The following is an 18876-nucleotide window of genomic DNA, read 5'->3' on the forward strand; positions in this document are numbered from 1 at the left end:
TAAAATGAAGATAATAGAGGCATCCACCTCCCAGGGTTGTTGTGAAATTCAAATGAGATATTTGTAAAGCACTTTGCAAACCTTAATGTGCTATATAAATGCCAGCTAGTATTACTTTACAAATAAAGAAACTGAATCTTAGAGAGGTTAAATGACTTACCTTGATTAGGGTATCTGTGGAGGGGAATATAGCCCAGGTCTTCCTGCCTCCAAATCTAGAACACTGTCCATTGTTCCATGCTGACTCTCTTGTCTATCTCCTGTCTCATCTTCCAAAGGTCTATATTTCCTTCTTGCATCACTTTCATTTAAAAAAACAAACATTGTATTGGTAGCTTTTGTTTTTGCACTACCACGATTTCTCCCAATATTCCCAGTCCTGTAGAGCCATCTCATATAACAAATAATATTTTTAAAGGAAAGAAGACAGCTAGTGTCACAGTGGATAGAATGTTGGGTCTGGAGTTAGGAAGACCTGAGTTCAATTTGACTTAACACACTTGCTAGCTTTGTGACCTTGGGCAGGTCATTTAACCTTTGTTTGCCTCAGTTTTCTCAAATGTAAAATGGGAATAATAATGGTCCCTACCTCACAGGGCTCTTGTGAGGATTGAATGAGATGATAATTGTAAAATGCTTAGCACAGTACCAGTATATGATACATATATTCTAGCTATTATTAGTCTAAAGCATGTCTATCAACATCTGGAGAACCATATGGGAGCCTTGGTGGTCCCAGGCAAGCCAAGCAGGATCAGTGCTTTGAGAGGAATGACTCACTGGTGGGGGTGAAAAAGAGGAAGAAGAGAAAAAAAAAATAAGAAAAACTAATCAATACATTGAAAAAGTTTGGAAATATATGCAATTTTACATACTGATGAAACTATTACCTCAGCAAAGGATTGGGGTAAGGGTATCTTCTCCTGTCTCTTCTTTGGGGCCATGCTTGTTCTTTGTAAGGAGAAATAATGATTGTTTCATGACTTGTTTTTTCTATTTATGTTGTAGTCATTGTGTATGTCCTTTTCTTGTCTCTGTTTACTTTTCTCTGCATCTGTTCATGTAAGTCTTCTCATGCTTCTCTACTCATTCTTCATTTCTCGTAGCACAGTAATTATTTTCATGTACCATTGTTTGTTTATCCATTCTTAGGGTGGCAGGCATCAATTCAATTTTAGCCAGCATTTTAAAAAATATTTTATTTCTCCTCATTTATATATAAAAATAATTTTAACATTCTTTTTTCAAGTTTTGAGTTTCAAATTCCCTTCCCCCATTGAGAAGGCAAGCAATTTGACATAGGTTATACATGTGTAGTAATACAAAACACATTTCCATGTAAGTCGTGCTGTGAAAGAAAAAATAGACCAAACACAAAAAAAAACCCAAAACCCCAAGAAAAATAAAGTAAACAAAAAGAATCTTCTATCTGCATTCAAGTTCTACCAGTTCTTGGAGATAGACAGCACCTTTCATCATAAGTCCTTCAGAATTGTCTTGGATTATTGTATTGCTGAGAATAGCTAAGTTACTCACAGTTGATCATCATGCAATATTGCTGTTACTGTCTACAATGTTCTACAAGTTCTGTTCATTTCACTTTGCATCAGTTTATGTAAATCTTTCCAGGTTTTCCTGAGAGTATCCTTTAACAAGCATTTATTAAATACCTACTATATGAAAAAGGCTATCTTTGGTGTTGACAATACAAAGATAAAATATGAAACTTAGGTTCCTTACCTCAAGGGGTTCACATTCTGTTCCCTAAGTAGGGACCCAATTAAATTAACCTGGCTAATAATGGGCTCCCCAGAAGGTTGACAGGTGGAGTGCTTGAAATGTGAGACAGCTCCACATTAAAGCCATCCCCTGAGACACTCCTTTACTGTGCTTTCTAGTTAACCTTGCTACAACCTCCACTTGCTCCAGAAAGCCACACGTCCCAACCCCAGCCAAGGGCATAAGAGCATAGAGAATTGGAAGAACCTCAGAGGTCCTTTAGGCCAACTCTTTCATTTTACAGATGAGCAAACTGAAGCCCAGGGAAGGGTTGTAAGTAGCAGAGCTGGGATCTGGGGCCAGGTCCTCTGGATGTCAAATCCAGTTCTTTTTTATGCTTTCCCTCTTTAGGCCTCATTTTACTCACCTGTAAAAATGAAGGATTTGGACTACATGAATCTCCAGGTTTTCTTTATGCCTTAAATTTATTAATCATGCACTACATGTAAGGCCCTGTCCTGGATGTTCAAAGAGATACAAAGATAAGAGATACAAAGATACAAAGATAAGAAAGCCCCCTTCCTGCCCTTAGAGACTCACAGTTTAGCAGCTGGATCCAGATCTTTCTTGAGTGAGTGTCTACTGTGAGGCAGAACCAGTTACCCCCAAAGAGAGAAACAGAAGCCAGGGCTGTTTGGAAAAAGCTGATGAGGTCATTGCTCCCCTGGCTTTTCCAGTCTGTCTCTTGTATCTTTGTTTGTTCATCTGTCCATCCTGTATTCAGAGCCTGGGCCTCTGGGGTGGTGATTCCTTCAGCTTTGGGACCTTCTAGGTTCACACACCCCCACCAGTGAGTCATGCCCCTTGAATCACTGCTCCTTCTTGGCTGGCCTGGGACCACCCAGGCTCCCATATGGCTCTCTAGATGTTAACAGATATGCCTCAGGTATTTATTGCATTGTTTCAGAATAAACCCCTGGCTCTTGGGGTGAAAGGAAGAGCTGGATTCCTGTGCCCCCAGCTTTAGGTATCTAAGATGCTGGGCTGTAAGGCCCAAGACTCTGCCTCCATAGTCCCTTCTCCACAGCACCCACTCAGTCCTGAGCCAGCCAGTGAGTGAACGACTCCACGGGAGAGACAGACTCTGAGTGGGAGAAAATTATCATTCACTTTCTCAGCCTTCCACTGCCTGCATCCTGGTGAAGAAAGAACACTGCCCCCGGATTTGCTCTGTTAGGCACACATGTACTGCCCACACCATGAGGAAGTGTGGGGGAGTCTGGGAGGGAAGAAGGAATCCAGGCATCTCTAGAGTTCCTAAAAACTCTGAGGTACACTTTCAAGTCCACCTTGGCACCCCACCCTGGTACTCTTCATCCCGGCATTCAAGGCCCTCAACATGTTACCACCCTACCTTCTGAACCTTATCTCACATTATTCCTTTTCATACATTCTGTGTGCCCCCTAAACTATACTACTCTATATTCCCCATGTTCCTCTAAAAAATATTTTTAGAGGTTTTATGGTTTGGGGTTTTTTGGCACCAGTCATTTTTTTGATACCAATCCACAAATTCATCCTTTCTTGTGACAACAACAACAAAAACCCCAGCCAATCAAAACTCACAACCAAAAAGACAAAGACTTATTTATGACAGCTTATGCAAACTCCTACACCTGTGGCTTTACATAGAGGAGGGAAGAGTGTTTAGCCATCTGATCTAATTAGATAATATTCATAAGGCACTTTGCAAACCTTAAAGCACTATATAAGTGTTAACTACTATTGTTATTATTATCTGCTCTCCATCCTCAGTCTTGATTCATTTCAATTAAACAAGCTTAAATGACTATTATATGACAGGCACTGTATTAAGGGATAAATAAACCAAAAAAAAGAGGTTCCTACCTGCCCAGCACTTACTTCCTACTGGTAGATACAAGTGTTTAGAAAATTAGATGCAAAATCATTTCAGGAGCCAAAGAGCACCAACAAGAGAGGAGGGAGGGGGAATCAGGAAGTTTTGCTTAGCAGGGCTCACCTGAACTGAGTCTTGAAGGAAGTGAAGGATTCTGGGAGGTAGAGATGGATAGTGAATACTTTCCAGGAATGGAGGGGGAGATGGAATGCCACATTTATAGGAACATATAGGCCAATTTTATGGGAAAATGGAGTGTGTAAGTCACGTAGTGATGTATGGTCTCTGGAAGACAGGATAGAACCAGATTGAATAGGGCTGATATTAGGATATCAGAAATCATAGGTCTAGGGTGAAAAAGGACCTCAGAGGGTTCCCAGTGCCTGCTCCTCATTTATAAAATGAGGATTATAAAGCCTAGAGAGGGGAAGTCTTTGTTCAAAGTCATAATAAACTGAGGAGTTTGCATTTTTATCCTCAAGAGGCAATAGGGAGTTGCTGAAGATTTTAAAAATAAATTTTTTAAAACTTGAAGCAGATAGTTGCTGATGAGATCACAAAGAGAAAGAGGTGGAAAAAGAAGAAAAAAGGGTCTAGGACACAGCCCTGGGGAAGCTTGTGGCATATAGAAGATAATTTAGCTTGCTTTTGTATAATGATAATAGGTAGCATTTAAATAGTTACAACACTCTAAGTTTTACAAAGCATTCTACATGAGTTATTGCATATGATTTTCACAACAACTCTGTAATGTAGGTACTATTATTTTTCTTTTACAGATAAAGAAACTGAGGTGAAGGAGGTTAAATGACTTGCCCAGGTCACAGAGCTAATAAATATGAGTCAGAATTTGAACTTAGAGCTTCCTGAATCTAAGGCAGACCCTTTATCCACTACAACACCTATCTTCATGTTACCTCCAACCCCTATCCTCATCCCTTGCTTAGAATGGACTAAAATCTATTCCTTCCTCCAAAAGACAAATCAGATATCACCTCTAAAGCTACCAACTCTTCCCACTGTGCTCTCTGGAATGCTTGCTCCATAGGTAACAAACTCATTTTCACCTTAAACCTTTTTCCTTTTCTACTTCGTTATTTTCTGACTCTGACTGAGACGGGGCTCTCTGCTTTAAGTGTCTCCCAGCTCTACCTCCTCCTCTGCTCAGTGGTCAAATTGGTCTTCCTAAAATGCAAGTCTGACCATTGTTGTTCAGTCATTTTTAGGTGTGTCTGACTCTCCATTTGGGATTTTCTTGTCAAAGATACTGGAGTGGTTCTCACCATCTCCTTCCCCAGCTCGTTTTACAGATGAGAGAACTGACCATGTCATCCCCTCGATTCAGTGAGCCCCAGTGGCTTCCTACCACTTCTAGGATCAAACATAAATTCCTTTGTATGTCATTCAGAGCTCTTTATAACCTGGTCCCTTCCTATCTTTCCAGGCTTCTTATATCTTTCTCCTCAATGTATTCTGTCTTTCAGTAACACCACCTTATACCTGGAATACTATCCCTCTTCATCCCTGTTGCCTGACTTCCCTGTGTCCCTTCAAGTCCCACCTAAAATTCCATCTTCCACAAAAAGCCTTTTCTTGACCGCCCTAAATGCTAGTGCTTTTTCTCTATTGGTTACCTCCAATTTGTCTGTCTGTCTGTCTTGTTTGGTGTGTCCTCTGTTAGACTGTGAGTTCTTTGAGGATTGTGACTGTATTTTGCCTTTTTTTTTTTATCCCCACTGCTTAGCACGGTGCCTGGCATACAGTAGGTCCTTAATAAATGCTTACTGTTTGCTTGATTCTTTGGCTAGTGAATCTGGTCTCTTTGCTTCCCCCCTTCCCCAACCCAAGACACTCAATCTCTCAAATCTGGGCATTGTCCCCCAAGCCTGGAATTCTCTCTCTTCTCATCTCTACTTCATGACTTCCTTGAAGTTCCATATAAAATCTTCTACATGAAAAATTTTCTTATTTTCTTCTCTCTTTTGATTATCTCCAATTTATCCTGTATATACCTTGTTTGTACGTAGTTGTTTGCATGTTATCTCCCCCATTAGACTGTGAGCTCTTTGAGAGCAGAAACTGACTTTTTTTTCCCCCTTTGGGTGGAGGCTTTTCTTTTGTTTCCCCAATGTGAGCCACAGAGTGTTCACAGTGCCTGGTACATAATAAGTACTTTAAAATATATTTATTGAGACTGTCTAACTTCTATGAAACCTTTCCTAACGTACCCAGATAAAAGTGATGTTCTCTTCAAATTTCTCCTTAAACTTTGTTTATAACTCCCTTTGATTACATTCACTCTCCTTTGTACCATAATTCTCTGTGTACATGTCTTGTATTAGAATATAAGTTCCTTGAGAGCAGAGTGACATATCACACTATCATCAACTTCAGCACAAGACCTTATTCAAAGTAAGTGATAAAATTTAGCAGGAGTAATTGAATAGATTATTCCTAGATCCCCGGTGGTGGTTCAGAAATTCTGTCCTGTCCCAGGTTCGGGATATCACTTATGAATCTCCAGTGCTGTTTCCAAAGGCATGGGACTGGATAGAGACAGAAAACTTAGGGTTAGGGAGAGAAAAGGGTGGATACAGAGGAAATGGGATTATAGAATAGAAAACCAACGGTATTAGGATGTCAATTAAGGGAATGGATTATACAATGACCGAGGAAAAGAATGTTATCAGAGATAGTGGATATGACATGAGTTGAGGGAAGAGAGGACTTGGCTGGGACCAAGAAGACATGGGGATGAGTTAGAGCCAGAGGAAAACAGGTGAGGATGGATAGGGTGCGTGGAGCACAGGGGACGTGTGTTGGTTTACGGAGATGCAGAACGTGGTCTCGGATGGAGAATGGAGGACGAGATGGAGGGTAGTGCACATGGGATAAGAGATGGAGGGTAAAAAACCAGGACCACACATGAAGCTCTTTTTGGTGCGGAGGCTGTAAGCTTCTCTCCCAATCTCCGCTCTGCGCGCTCCCCGCCCCCCCCCCCCTCCCCCCCCCATCATTCGGCTTTTCCTCTGCCTCAGGTGGGGGCGGGGCAGTCCCTGCCCGGTTGTCATGGCTACGCAGCTTTCTTCTGCGGGTGGCCGGGACCCGCTCTTCCTCTGGAATGGTCCATTTTTCTGGTCTCCTCTTTGGCGTATCCCCGCCCCCCTTCCAGGTGTATTCAAATGGTTTAGTCCCACGCTCCAGAGCCGTCTCTATTTCTCTGAACCGGAAAGGGGCTAGTCGGCTTTTTGAAGGGTCTGAGCAACCTCTCCCCACTCCCAGCCGTCAGTGGACGGCTCCGTGCTTAGTATGTGGCACCAACCACCCCCCTGCGGAAGCCAGGGCAGTGGATGAGTCCGATGCCGTCGTAGCAACCGCCTCTGCTTCCGGTTCTGAACTGACAGCGGCGCCGGAATCGGGCCGGGGCTGAGGTGGGCCGAGGTGAGCGCCCTCCCCGACCCCCGAGGCTGAGCCGGGCCGGCCAGGGGATGAGGCGGCCGCAAGGGGCCTGGGCAGGGACGACCACCTTGTCCAAGAAGGCGGGGGCCTGCCTGACCCGGGAAGCGGGGCCGGGGCCTGGGGGACCGGGGATCCAGGACTGGGGGAGGCCGAAGTGAGGGAGGGACCTGGGCAGGACGCGGCGGTTCCGAATGACTCTTGGCTCTTGTGGCGGCCACAAAGAACCCTAGGTTCGGTGTCGGAGGACTCCGTGTCGGGAGTGGGGGAGGGCTCCTGCCTTCGCCCGTGCTTTGAGAAGAGACCCTCGAGTTCAGCCTCCACATTTTATAGTTGGGGAAATTGAGGTCCAGGGAGTGACCAAAATCATTGGAGGAGGTGCCTGGCCTTCTCTCTGCGAGGGGGGGGGGGCCCGCATCTTTTCCCTCGTTTGCATCCTCTTCCTCTCCAAGTTCCTCACGACTACTCAGCAAGTGCACTTTAGATGAACCAAGCTATTAGCAAAACAAAACCGTATAAAAGACGTAAAAATCACACTCCCCACAATACCCTCAGTCTTAGCGTTAGTTAGGCCCAAAGAAGGTAAAATGCAGACCTGGCCACTTATGGACAACAAAGTATAAGGAAGGACAGGGTCTAGGTGTTTGTAGAGAGAGAAAGACCCTAAATAGGGAATTCTCCAGGTCCTAGGAAGAAGAATGAATGAAAAAGCATTTAAATACTTACTGTGTGCTAAATACAGAGTGAGATTGTAAAGAGAGTAACAGTGTTATAAATCACAGGATTTAGCACTCAGGAGACTTTAGACCTCTGGCCCAAGGGTTCCATTTTAAATATGGGAAAACAGGCCAAGGAGAGGGGAAGGAACTTGCCCAGAGCCACAGATGGAATCCGAGGGTGACCTAAGACTAAAACTTGGATCTTTTGGATGTCAGTCCAGGGCTTTTAGATAATTGGGGTTGAGAGGTGAAGGAGCAGATGCTGGGAGTTACTTGTAAAAGGTCAGAAGTTGAAAGGGTCTAGGAATTGTGTAAAGACTAATTAATGTTATTCTATGACAGGAGGGAAGAAGATTAGAAATCTGGGCTTAAAACCTGAATCTATCAGTTAATAACTTTGTGTTCATGTGCTTTTACCTGTTTGAGCAGCTGTTTCCTCAGTTGTAAAATGAAACTTGTAACGTCTTATTCATGAGTTAGTTGTGAATAAATTGTTATACCAACTTTAAAGGGCTATAGAAGCGAGCTATTTATTCAGAAGCATTTATTATGTGCCCATCACAATGCCTTACACAGTATTTAATAAATGGTTTTTGTGTTGTATTGAACTGAAAGGATCCCTCATAATAGAAGCTTCGGGGTTCATATTTGAGTAAGAGGTTGTTTGGGTCATGTTATGTAGGTGGCTGGAGAGTTTAGATTCTAGAACTGAAACTTTCGAAGACAAATGGCAGTGTTGGAGGCTGTTGAAAGCAAATAAGAAAAAGCAGAGAGCACATTCAAAGTCCAGGATCTTTGAGGCTGGGGACTGGATTATTTTTGTATTCCCAGCTCCCAGTACAGTATATGTGTTTAATAAATGTTTGTTGAAATGAACCATTAATGCTTTCTTTAGGTTGGGGGCCCAGAAATGGAGCAGTGTGCATGTGTGGAGCGAGAACTTGACAAAGTTCTGCAGAAATTCTTAAGTTATGGGCAGCACTGTGAAAAGAGCTTAGAGGAGCTGCTACACTATGTGAGCCAGCTTCGGGAGGAACTCACCAGTGCAGGTAACCACTTTCACTGCCCTTGACCTCCAAGATGAAGTATGCTTTCATTACTTGTTAATTGATGGAGGTTGTCAATGTTGTGAGCCAGTGAGGAGGTTGTTTTCCTGAAACCTAGTAGCTGTGTCTCAAAAGGGATTTGGCTGAGCTTAATATCTATTTCTGCAGTTGTCCCAGCACTTGAAAGAAGCAGTATATCAGTATGTCTAATTTGGGAATCACATAGGAGAAGAAAGAGAATGTACTGGTTGTGAGGGATTGCCCACATGGATCAATGTAATTTCATATTTATGTTTCTATCTCCTCCCAGTAATAATAATTCATCTGTTTATAACCCTGATTTGAACCTTCACCTTCCATTCATCATAATGACTCATTTATTTAAAGGCTTACAAAAACGACTTCCTTTCCAACTTCCTAGAAAAAGTTTGCAGTGTTCCACTGGCACTTCAAATTCAACAAGACCCAAACCGATTTTATCTTTATCCTTAAATCCACTTTTCCTTCTTCACTGTTTTTGTCAGAGGCATCAATCTTCACTATTTCTCTGATGTTTGAAATCATAAGAAGGTATTCTTCCCTTTTGCTTGCCTCTCATATCCAATTGGTTACTGGATTTGTTGATTCTGTCACCACAACATCACTTGTATTTCCCCTCTTCTATTTCCAATACCTGGATTATTGTGATGTCTTCCTACCACAGCTTCTCCCTTCCAATCTCTCCTTCATACTGATGCCAGAATATGATTGTGCTGTGCCTCTAGTCAGAAATCTTTAGTGGTTCCCATTGCTTACCAATTAAGTTTATATTTCTCTTCCTTCCTCAAAGCCTTCCACATTCTAGGGACACCCTGCTTTTCCAGCCTCGTCTCATATTCCTTCCACAAATGCTAAACCTTGTTTGAATTTTCATCTGCCCACCCAGACACATTGTGCACTTTCCTACCTCTTTGTCTTTGTCCACACTATTCTCTATGTCTGTAATGGTCCACCTCTCCGGTTTGCCTGTTAAATTTCTTCTCATCTACTTAAACCTAACTCAAATACAACCTTCTCTAGGAAGTCTTCCTGTTTTTACTCCCTTTAACCCAATGTAGCACTTTGTTTTAAATCATTCTACTGCACTGACTGTATAACATGTATGTTATGTAATGTACTTATCTCTGGAAGCCATCTCTCTGCTTCATAGAGGTCCAGAAGGGCAAATCAACAGTTCACCTTGTGATATTTTTTTCTCATACATGCTTTATGATATTTTTCCAGTATTATGGTGATTTGTGGACTACCTTGTCTTTCTAGCTATACTGGAAATCTTTTGCAGCTACTACAAGAAAACAACATCAGTACCTCATTTATGTAGCACTTTGAGGTATACATAGGGATCATGGAATCCATAGATTTAGAGCTGGAGAGAACTTTTATAGGTTGTTTAGTCCAACTTGTTAATTTTAAAGATGAGAAACTGAGACCAAGAGATTCCCCCCCACCCCGCCCAGACATTAAGTGAATTGCCCAAGGACGACATATAGGTAGTGAGCAGAGGTACGATTTGAACCCAGGTTGTCTCACTCTAAGTCTGTCACACTTTCCAATGTACTGTACTGTCTCTTGCAGTTTTCTCTACCATATTCCTGTGTGATAGGCAGTACAGGTCGTATATCTGTTTTACAGGTAAGAAAATATGCATAGAGAAGTAAAATGACCTGCTCATGGCAACTGTCAGCCACAGGCTTTGAACAGGATCTCCCAATTCCAAATCTATTATTTTCTTCACTACACTGTTGCCACTTTTCTTTGTTTTCTGTTCCTTGGTCATAGCTTGGGTCTTACAGGGTTTGTTGCTTGGCATCAGGCCCTACATGTAGCAGATGCCAGTCAATGGTAGTTGATAGAAACTAAAGGGCAGCTTTTTCCAGTGTATTCCACTGCTTTGAAGCTTCTTCAGAAGTATAATGACATTAGACTCATTTGTTACATTCATTACTTTTCTTCCTTGTATCATGCAAAACTCTCAGGGCAACTTCTTGTTCATGCAGGGAAGGAAAATGATCTGTGTCAGAGCAGGCTGCTGCCTGGGGCCTCTTTGTGACTCTGTACCCCATTCCTTAGGGAATGATACCCTGACTTAATCCTTGTTTTGTGCTGTAGCTCTTCAGGGGACACCTCTTTCAGCCACCCTTTCTGTGGTGATGTCCCAGTGCTGCCGGAAAATCAAGGACACAGTGCAGAAACTTGCATCTGATCATAAGGACATTCACAGCAGTGTTTCCCGAGTGGGCAAAGCCATCGACAGGGTAAGAGCTGCTTTTACCTTGAAACTCAGTGTCCAGATTGTCATTTGTAATAGGAGATACACACAACAGGAACTTAAGAAAAGCTTCTACAGTGTTAGAATGAATAAGATGCAAAAAGACCTGGTTCAGAGGCTGGGGAAAGTAGTTTTAACCATGAAAGTCTGTGGTCCTTTTCCTCATTGGACTCCAGTTTACTTTTCCTGCATATGTTCTGGGTTGAGGGGTTTGGAGTTTAGACATAAATCATGGGAGCATAAGAGAGGAAATGAGAGGGTCATTGGAGCTGTTAGTAAAGGGAAGGTGCACGTAGCTGAGAGGATTCAGCAGGCTCTCTCCTCTCCTTGGTATCAGAATTTTGATGCAGAGATTTGTGGTGTGGTGTCTGATACTGTGTGGGACTCTCGAGAGAAGCAGCAGCAAATTTTGCAGATGGCAATTGTGGAGCACCTGTACCAGCAGGGCATGCTGAATGTTGCTGAGGAGTTGTGTCAGGTAATGGAGGCTTCTTAAACCACCTTCCAGTTAATTTGGATTGGAGCAGATCTGAGGGTACAGATAAGAGGGGAACAACATAGAGGTAGAGATTCAGTCCTTAGGCAATTGGTAGAGCCTCACTGGAACTGAGGCTTTAAGTGCCCTTCCTTTCAAATTTATCCCCATTTCTAATAGCATCTAACATACAGAGTGCATGGAAGGTCATATATGCCCTTTATGTGATCTGTTTCTCCCCAGGAATCAACTCTGAATGTGGACTTGGATTTCAAGCAGCCTTTCCTAGAGCTAAATCGGATCTTGGAAGCTTTGCATGAACAAGACCTTCGACCAGCTTTAGAGTATGGAGGAGGGGAAGGTTGCCATGTGGGATTCATGGGCTCCTGGTTGGGGTTTGTAGCTCTAAGACACCTTTAGAAAGAGCCCTGGCTTTGCAGTTGGGAAACTGTAAAGTAGGCTTGGGTCCCAGCTCTTAGAAAGCCATTTCTCTAGCTCTGTAACTCTGGGCTTGGCATCTAACCTTTCTGAGCTTGTATCACCTGAAGAAAGGGCTTTGCTTTGTAAACCTCATCCTGCCTTTGCTGTTCAGCATCCAGGTCCCTAGCATTGGATGCAGATAGATAACATGCTTGTTACCTTTATTTTATCATTTCACCATGATGCTTCTGATCATAAGCTCCTTTCTTTGGGTAAAATGCTAATTTGTCAAAGGCCTCATCTTTTTGTTACTTATTTTTTTCCTGAATTATAGCTACCATCTCAGTGGTGATATGGAGTTCAGGGTATTCCCTCTGGGACACAGCTGAGTATTGAGGTAACCTATCTCTCCTTCCCAGCTGGGCCATTTCAAACCGGCAACGCCTGCTGGAGCTAAATAGTTCCCTGGAATTTAAGTTGCACAGACTACACTTCATCCGTCTCCTGGCAGGGGGCCCGGAGAAGCAGCTGGAAGCCTTGAACTATGCACGGCACTTCCAGCCCTTTGCACGGCTGCATCAACGGGGTAAGAGTGCTAGAGATTCAGGGGACCAAGAACCCAGCATGGAGTTGGCTAGTGGGTCAGAAGTCCTCTGGAAATTCTCTTGATTTTCTCACTAGACCTTAAGAGTGACAGAAATGCCATCTTCCCCCTAGTTACTTGTTCCATTTAATTTTCTACTCCAAATAATCAGGACCCACCTCTATCCAGGGACCTGGAGCTGTATAGTGTAGTGGAAATAATGCTGCATTTGGAATCAGAGGACCTGGGTTCCAATACTACCTTTGCTGCTTACTACCTGTATGAACTTGGAAAAGTCACTTCTCTGGGTTGAAAAATGAGGGCGATGGCTTAAATTCCCTTCCAGCTCTAAACCCTCTGTTCCCAGGACGTGGTGTGAAGAGGAGGCTATTATAGGTCGGTGTGGTGTTGGTCAAGCTCCCAGCATTCTTATCCACTTCCTGAGCTCCCTGTGCATTGCTTTGCAGAGATCCAGGTGATGATGGGAAGCCTTGTATATCTCCGGTTGGGCATTGAGAAGTCTCCCTACTGTCACCTCTTGGACAATAGTCACTGGGCAGAGATCTGTGAGACCTTTACTAGAGATGCCTGTGCTCTTCTTGGACTATCCGTGGAGTCCCCCCTCAGTGTCAGGTATAGTTCCGTCCCTTGGGGACAAGTGAGAGAGGAGAGCCAAGTTTTTTGGGTAATAAAAGGACCTGGGCTTCCTTGTCTAAAGAGACCAGAGGACCATAGATTTACAATAGAATTCAGAGCAAAGCTTCCAGGATCCTACATAGCTCTAGGAAAGGCTGCTTAAAATCCAAGTCCACATTCAGAATCCTGGGGAGAAATAGATCACATCAGGGGCATATATATTTCTTTTGTTTTTATTCCAAAAATTGAATCCTACCTTATTGCAAAAATATCCATACAATAATTGCACCAGAAATTGTAAATATCTTGTTCTGATAGTCCTTGACCTCACTGCTGTGGAAGGGGAGTATATTTTTTAATTCCCAGTGGTTTTTCAGGTATTGTTTGACTTCCTTTTAGGGATCTTTTCATTTATACTGTTGTCAATATATGTATTGTTCTTTTGTCAGTTCCCTCATTTTAGAGGAAAGTGAGACTCAGAGGGGAAGTGACTTGCCCAAGATCACCCAGCCAGTAGGTGGCAAAGCTCGAATTCAAACCTAGGTCTTGTGACTCAGAGCACTAAGCTTTTTCCTTTCTGCAGCTTTGCCTCTGGGTGTGTGGCACTGCCCGTGTTAATGAACATCAAAGCAGTGATTGAGCAGAGACAGTGCACGGGAGTCTGGAGCCATAAGGATGAGCTGCCTGTAAGTCCTGGCTGGACATGATAGGGTGGCAGCTCCAGGGAGCAGAGGGGGATGGAGCTCAGCGATGGCTTTTCTTAACAGATTGAGATTGAACTGGGCATGAAGTGCTGGTACCACTCTGTGTTTGCCTGCCCGATCCTTCGCCAGCAAACTTCAGATTCGAATCCACCTATCAAACTCATCTGCGGTCATGTCATCTCTAGGGATGCCCTCAACAAGCTCATTAATGGAGGAAAGTAAGTTTTATTTTACCTCCTCTGAGAACATGAACTCAGTGTGTTAGCTGGCATATACAGTATAAATTCACCTCAAAAATTGGTTAACTACCTACTGTATGCAAGGCCCTATGCCAGGCACTAACAATTAAATGTGACATAGGCCCTGCTCTCAAAATGCTTTATAATATGAGGACAAGTGCACTAACTACCATGATACAAAAGAGTGAGAGGTCCAGGCAAAATGTTATGAAAAGTTCAAGGAAGTGGATTCCTTGCACCTGGGCATCAGTAGATCAGAGTTGGGGGTATAAGGAATATATCAATCCTAGAGAATATGTGAAGGTAAAATAGTATGAAATAAAGCTAGAAGAGCAGGTTGGAACCAGATTATGGAGGGATTTGAGTGTCAGGATTATATTTTTATTTTATAGCCTCTCCATTGCCTGTTTTTGAGTAAAGGCGTAACATCAGAACAGTTTGTTGTGGAGGCTGGATTGGAGATGGGATACATTAGAGGCAGAAAGACCAGTTAGGCATGAGGATCAACTGTAATATTGACAAATGTACTATTTCTGGTCTCTGAACCTTTGCTGTTTTTTTCTTTCCTCAGGCTGAAATGCCCTTACTGCCCTATGGAGCAGAACCCAGCTGATGGCAAACGTATCATATTCTGATAACAAGGAAGTCAGCTCATTTAGTAAAGGGGACTTCCCAAATAGGCCTTGACTGGTCTTCTCTGGAGGGTAGATGAGACCCAGGGAAGGATGTGCTGTGATAGCCCCTTCCATGGTGTTTTGAAAAGTTGGCTGAGTAACAGCACGATGTAGGAGTTGGGGAGGCAAGGTCCTTTGGTTAGCCCCAAAACATGTGTCACAAAGGAAGAGCTGTGGTTTGGGGGTGTTTTCTTCACTTTGGCTGTTGTCTGCTAAGCAGAGAACTGAACTCTGGTGGATGACTGCAGGTTGGGTACAGACACTATCCCTGCTCCAGCACCTCTGATGCCTTTCCTTGTTCCATTCTCCCTTCCCAAGCCCACGTATCTTATATGCACTCCAGTGCCAGTTGTTTTGCTTAGTGTCTGTTTAAAGTAGCCACAAACACATGACATCGATGTATTTCTCCACCTCCTTTCCCCTGTTATCTTGCACTGCAGTTTGTGTGTCTAGATCTAGCTCTACAACCTTAGGCCTGCCCAGGTGTAGTGTCAGCCACTTACTACTGTACAGTGTTTCAATTGTATTTACCAGCTTTACAATGTAAATAGTCTAGGTAGACTTGGATGCAACTGTTTTATAACTTTGAACAAATAAATCACTTGCCTTCTCTGTAATTATTCTTATCTTTGCATTTCACTTCACACCAAAGATTGGGGATTGCATGCTAAGAAGACTACCTGCTGGGCCACTGGCTGCCTCATAGCTGATTTGAGAAAAATCAAGTGTATCAGTAAGGCTAAAGAAAAAAAAGCTGTTTTAGAAATAAGATATCAGTACCAAGAACTCAGTTTTTAGGTGCAGAAGGGATGCAACCAATCTCTTCTGGTGAACCTTTTCTTCCTTGGAGGGCACTTCAAATTAGTGCTATGTATCAGGTGATCTGATCTTAAACAAAACTGGGATCCAGCAAGGTGCTATGATGCTGCCAACTATTGTTATCTACTATGACTTGGGTTTGAAAACCTATTTCAATCTGTGTAGGTAGGTGTTGTGATCCCAGTGGTGGGTAGAATTATTTGGGACCCCTGTGGCAAGGAGAGGAATGGAGTGGGGGGGAGGGGTGGTGTGTGTGTGTGTGTGTTAGGTTCCAATAGGACTGTGGGAGTCAAGAGCTCTCACTGTTACATGAGTTGATGCTGAATGGAGGCAGAAGCCTTGCTCTGTGGTTTGCTCATTTTAGGGGTGGAGTAAAGGATTCTAATAGTCTTTCACAAAGGTATGTCAGCATTTTTTTGGTGGAGGGTTGGTGCATTCCATTTGTTACTGTACTTGGGGAAAAAAACATGAAACCAGAGCCCTCCTACCTCCAGCACAAACTACTAGAAGTTATTTTTTCAAAACTTTATTTCACTGCTTAGTAGCAAATAGCTTTGACAACCATGATACTACTGGCCAAAGTTTTGTGAAATTATTGTTTGAGCTATTGTTAAAAAAGATCTCTGGAAAAGATGGTGGGGAGATGATGCAGGGCCACCTGCCCTTTGGACAATGAAGCAGTTTGCTTGCACCACTGTCTTTTGCAGTCAAGAAGGGTCTCTTAAATAAACAGGAACATCATGCTACTTTTCTTTACAAGGGGACGGGAAGAGATTCTACTTCTTCCAGGCAGTCATCATATGTAGCCTGGTAGTCTTCATGTGGCTTAATCATAATCACACAAGTTGGGCGCTTAGAGCCAGCAGCTGCTCCCAGATCCTGTAAGGTGGGAATAAAAGAAAGGGCTAGTTTTTTTTCACATTTCTTTTAAAACATTATTACTTGCTAAGTAACTTCAAATAATAATCACGACAACTCTGAAATGCCTCTTCAGGGGTTCAGGAATAAGTATATCAGGCCTGAACCAGGAGACCTAGCACCAATTAACTTTATTCTATTCCTGTCTCTAAAACATCTCATTTTCACGTGCTTTTATATTGCTAGAACAGGCAACATTGCAGACAGTGGCTACAAAAAAGTTCTTACCGTTTTCGAGGGAACATAGGCATAAGGCATACTCAGATCTTCACACATAATGGGGAGATGGCAGTATACCTCAATGGGTAGTGTGTCCCCAGCCAAAACCATGATCCTGTAATGAAATGAGTCATTTGTTTTCATCTCCTGTTGGAATAAAAATCTCTTAAGTTGGAGTATCTCCAGTCAAGAGGTTTTTCTTAAGGGCAGGGACAGAAGGGGGTTAGGGCATACATAATTCTTGGGTATTATGCTTATGAATAGTGCAGTAGAAAGAGCAGTGGAGTTAGCCAGAAGCCCTGGTTAATTGTTCCACCTCCAGCCCAGACTTTTGGGACCTTGAACGAGTTACTCTTCCTTTCTGGCTCTCTTTGTTCTGAAATTCAGGGGTTGGACTAAATGCTAAAGGACTCTCCAGGACTATTTTGATGTTGAAACCTGAATGTGTGGAGTTACTTTCTTTTTTGCAGATCCCAACTCAATGTTAGGCAGTGTTATCAATACACCCCCAATAAAATTTTTTTTAAAAAATCGTCTTTCCCACAATCCCCTCCCCTTGAGCAATAACAAAACTCCTGTCACAAGCACCCACAGTCCAGCAAAACAAATTCCCGCATTAGCTATACCCCAAAATGAATGTGTATTGGCCAGAGTTCTAAAGTATTTCAAAGTCTTTCTGTGCAACATTGTTTTCAAATAAATTGTTGTAATTCTGTTCACTTTGATGATCTGTTTTATCAAAAACCTAATCAGGGATTAAGTTTAATAAACTAAGATGATAGACTCAACTTCCTCTGACAACCAAAACATCATATGCTTTTTTGGGAGACAAACTGACTTGAAAAAATAGTCCCTAATATCTTTGTCCCATCTTCCCTGCTAGACTGGGGAGGACAGGATAATACATTAAGATATCTGAAGCCAACCTCCACATTTTAAAGATGAAACTGATGCTCAGAGGGTTTAAGTAACTTGTTCAGTCACAAGCTAGTTAGTGTCAAGGAGGATTTGAAAACAAGTCTTGGCTATAGATCCAGCAGTACTGACTAGTCCAGGTGACCTCTCATGGCTTACTCATCCGTGTATTTCACACAGTAGGCACTCAATGAATATCTGATGGGAGAATGGATAAAGGAGAGAAAGGCTGCACTATCACTAAACCGGCCCTGTTTCTGGAGGAAAGGCCTTAGAGAAACGCGAGGCAATGAGGAGTTTACATGGTGATACTAAGCCGAGACAGCTAAAGGACGGAGTGCTAGAGTTGGAGTCAGTGAGACCAAAGTGCAAATCCTGCTTCAGGTATTAGCTGTGGGTCCCTGAGCAAGTACTAGGTCGAGAATAATAGCACCAACTGTACAGGTCTGTTGTGAAGTTCAAATGAAATAACATGCAAAGTCCTTTGCAAAGCTTAAAATTCTACACACGTTGGCTTCTATTGCGATTAAGAAGTGGGTAGGGAAGGCCATGTCCTCAGCTCTTACCCCTTTTCTCCTTTGTTAAGGAATTTCTGCACTTCCTTCACGCCTCGCCGGATCTGCTTCTGCTTCACGGCTGGAAGGATTGGAAGGGTTACTTGTGGGCCTCCCCTTCTCACTCCCTCCCACCCCGCCTTCCCCCCTTCTTTCTGTCCCTGACTCTCTCCCCTCCTCCCCGGCTTTCCCTCCTTTCCCCACAGCCGGCACTGCAGCTTCTCCGCACTCCCGGGGCCACCTTTCTTGATGCACTTGTACAGCTTCCGAGTGAGGCGGCGGGACGCCAGGGGCTGCGCAATGGGGTTCAGGTTCGACAGCATCTCCTCGTAGGTGCGCTCAGGGGCTCCGGAACTCTCCGGCGCCGCCTCCGACTCCTCCACTTCCCGCTTTACTTTGGTCATCTCTGCGGCACCACCGGCTATCAAGACAGCAAGCTTGCGATCCTCCCGTAGCACGAGTAACCAACCGCGAGAACAGCTTCCGGGTTATGCGGCCGCGCCCCGAGCGAACTCGGTGAGGTCACGGTCTCCAGGCAATCAGAAGCGAAGCGG

At 43.4% G+C, this 18876-nt stretch overlaps 2 protein-coding genes across 2 annotated transcripts; one reads left to right on the forward strand and one right to left on the reverse strand.

The window, feature by feature from the left end:
* The first annotated feature begins 6886 nt into the window (after positions 1–6886).
* Positions 6887–15514, forward strand: RMND5B (required for meiotic nuclear division 5 homolog B). Its single transcript, XM_069077601.1, has 10 exons — positions 6887–7078; positions 8708–8861; positions 11007–11152; positions 11504–11644; positions 11885–11985; positions 12481–12647; positions 13112–13277; positions 13864–13966; positions 14048–14202; positions 14795–15514. Exons 2-10 carry the CDS (start codon positions 8723–8725, stop codon positions 14856–14858), a joined length of 1182 nt encoding a protein of 393 aa, XP_068933702.1. The 5' UTR covers positions 6887–7078; positions 8708–8722; the 3' UTR covers positions 14859–15514.
* A 712-nt stretch (positions 15515–16226) lies between these two features.
* NHP2 (NHP2 ribonucleoprotein) lies at positions 16227–18842 on the reverse strand. Its single transcript, XM_069077604.1, has 4 exons — positions 18564–18842; positions 18335–18404; positions 16863–16968; positions 16227–16595 (listed from the first exon to the last, which is right to left on the reverse strand). The coding sequence occupies exons 1-4, from the start codon at positions 18724–18726 to the stop codon at positions 16470–16472; spliced, it is 465 nt and encodes a 154-aa protein (XP_068933705.1). The 5' UTR covers positions 18727–18842; the 3' UTR covers positions 16227–16469.
* Positions 18843–18876: the final 34 nt, after the last annotated feature.

The sequence above is a fragment of the Petaurus breviceps genome, unplaced genomic scaffold (genome assembly GCF_028583685.1).
Source record: "Petaurus breviceps papuanus isolate PSGF00001 unplaced genomic scaffold, PetGlider_PUasm1.0 90994, whole genome shotgun sequence".
Lineage (NCBI taxonomy): Eukaryota > Metazoa > Chordata > Mammalia > Diprotodontia > Petauridae > Petaurus > Petaurus breviceps.

What these genes read in the sequence shown, in the direction of transcription:
- RMND5B (XM_069077601.1), top strand. Translation starts at nt 8,723, where the DNA reads ATGGAGCAGTGTGCATGTGTGGAGCGAGAACTTGACAAAGTTCTGCAG. An exon ending in TGGGCAAAGCCATCGACAGG is followed by an intron (nt 11,153 to 11,503) that starts GTAAGAGCTGCT and finishes CCTTGGTATCAG; the next exon opens with AATTTTGATGCAGAGATTTG. An exon ending in AAGCTCATTAATGGAGGAAA is followed by an intron (nt 14,203 to 14,794) that starts GTAAGTTTTATT and finishes TTCTTTCCTCAG; the next exon opens with GCTGAAATGCCCTTACTGCC.
- NHP2 (XM_069077604.1), bottom strand. Translation starts at nt 18,726, where the DNA reads ATGACCAAAGTAAAGCGGGAAGTGGAGGAGTCGGAGGCGGCGCCGGAG. An exon ending in GTACAAGTGCATCAAGAAAG is followed by an intron (nt 18,405 to 18,563) that starts GTGGCCCCGGGA and finishes CAATCCTTCCAG; the next exon opens with CCGTGAAGCAGAAGCAGATC. An exon ending in CTTAACAAAGGAGAAAAGGG is followed by an intron (nt 16,969 to 18,334) that starts GTAAGAGCTGAG and finishes ATTTCATTACAG; the next exon opens with GATCATGGTTTTGGCTGGGG.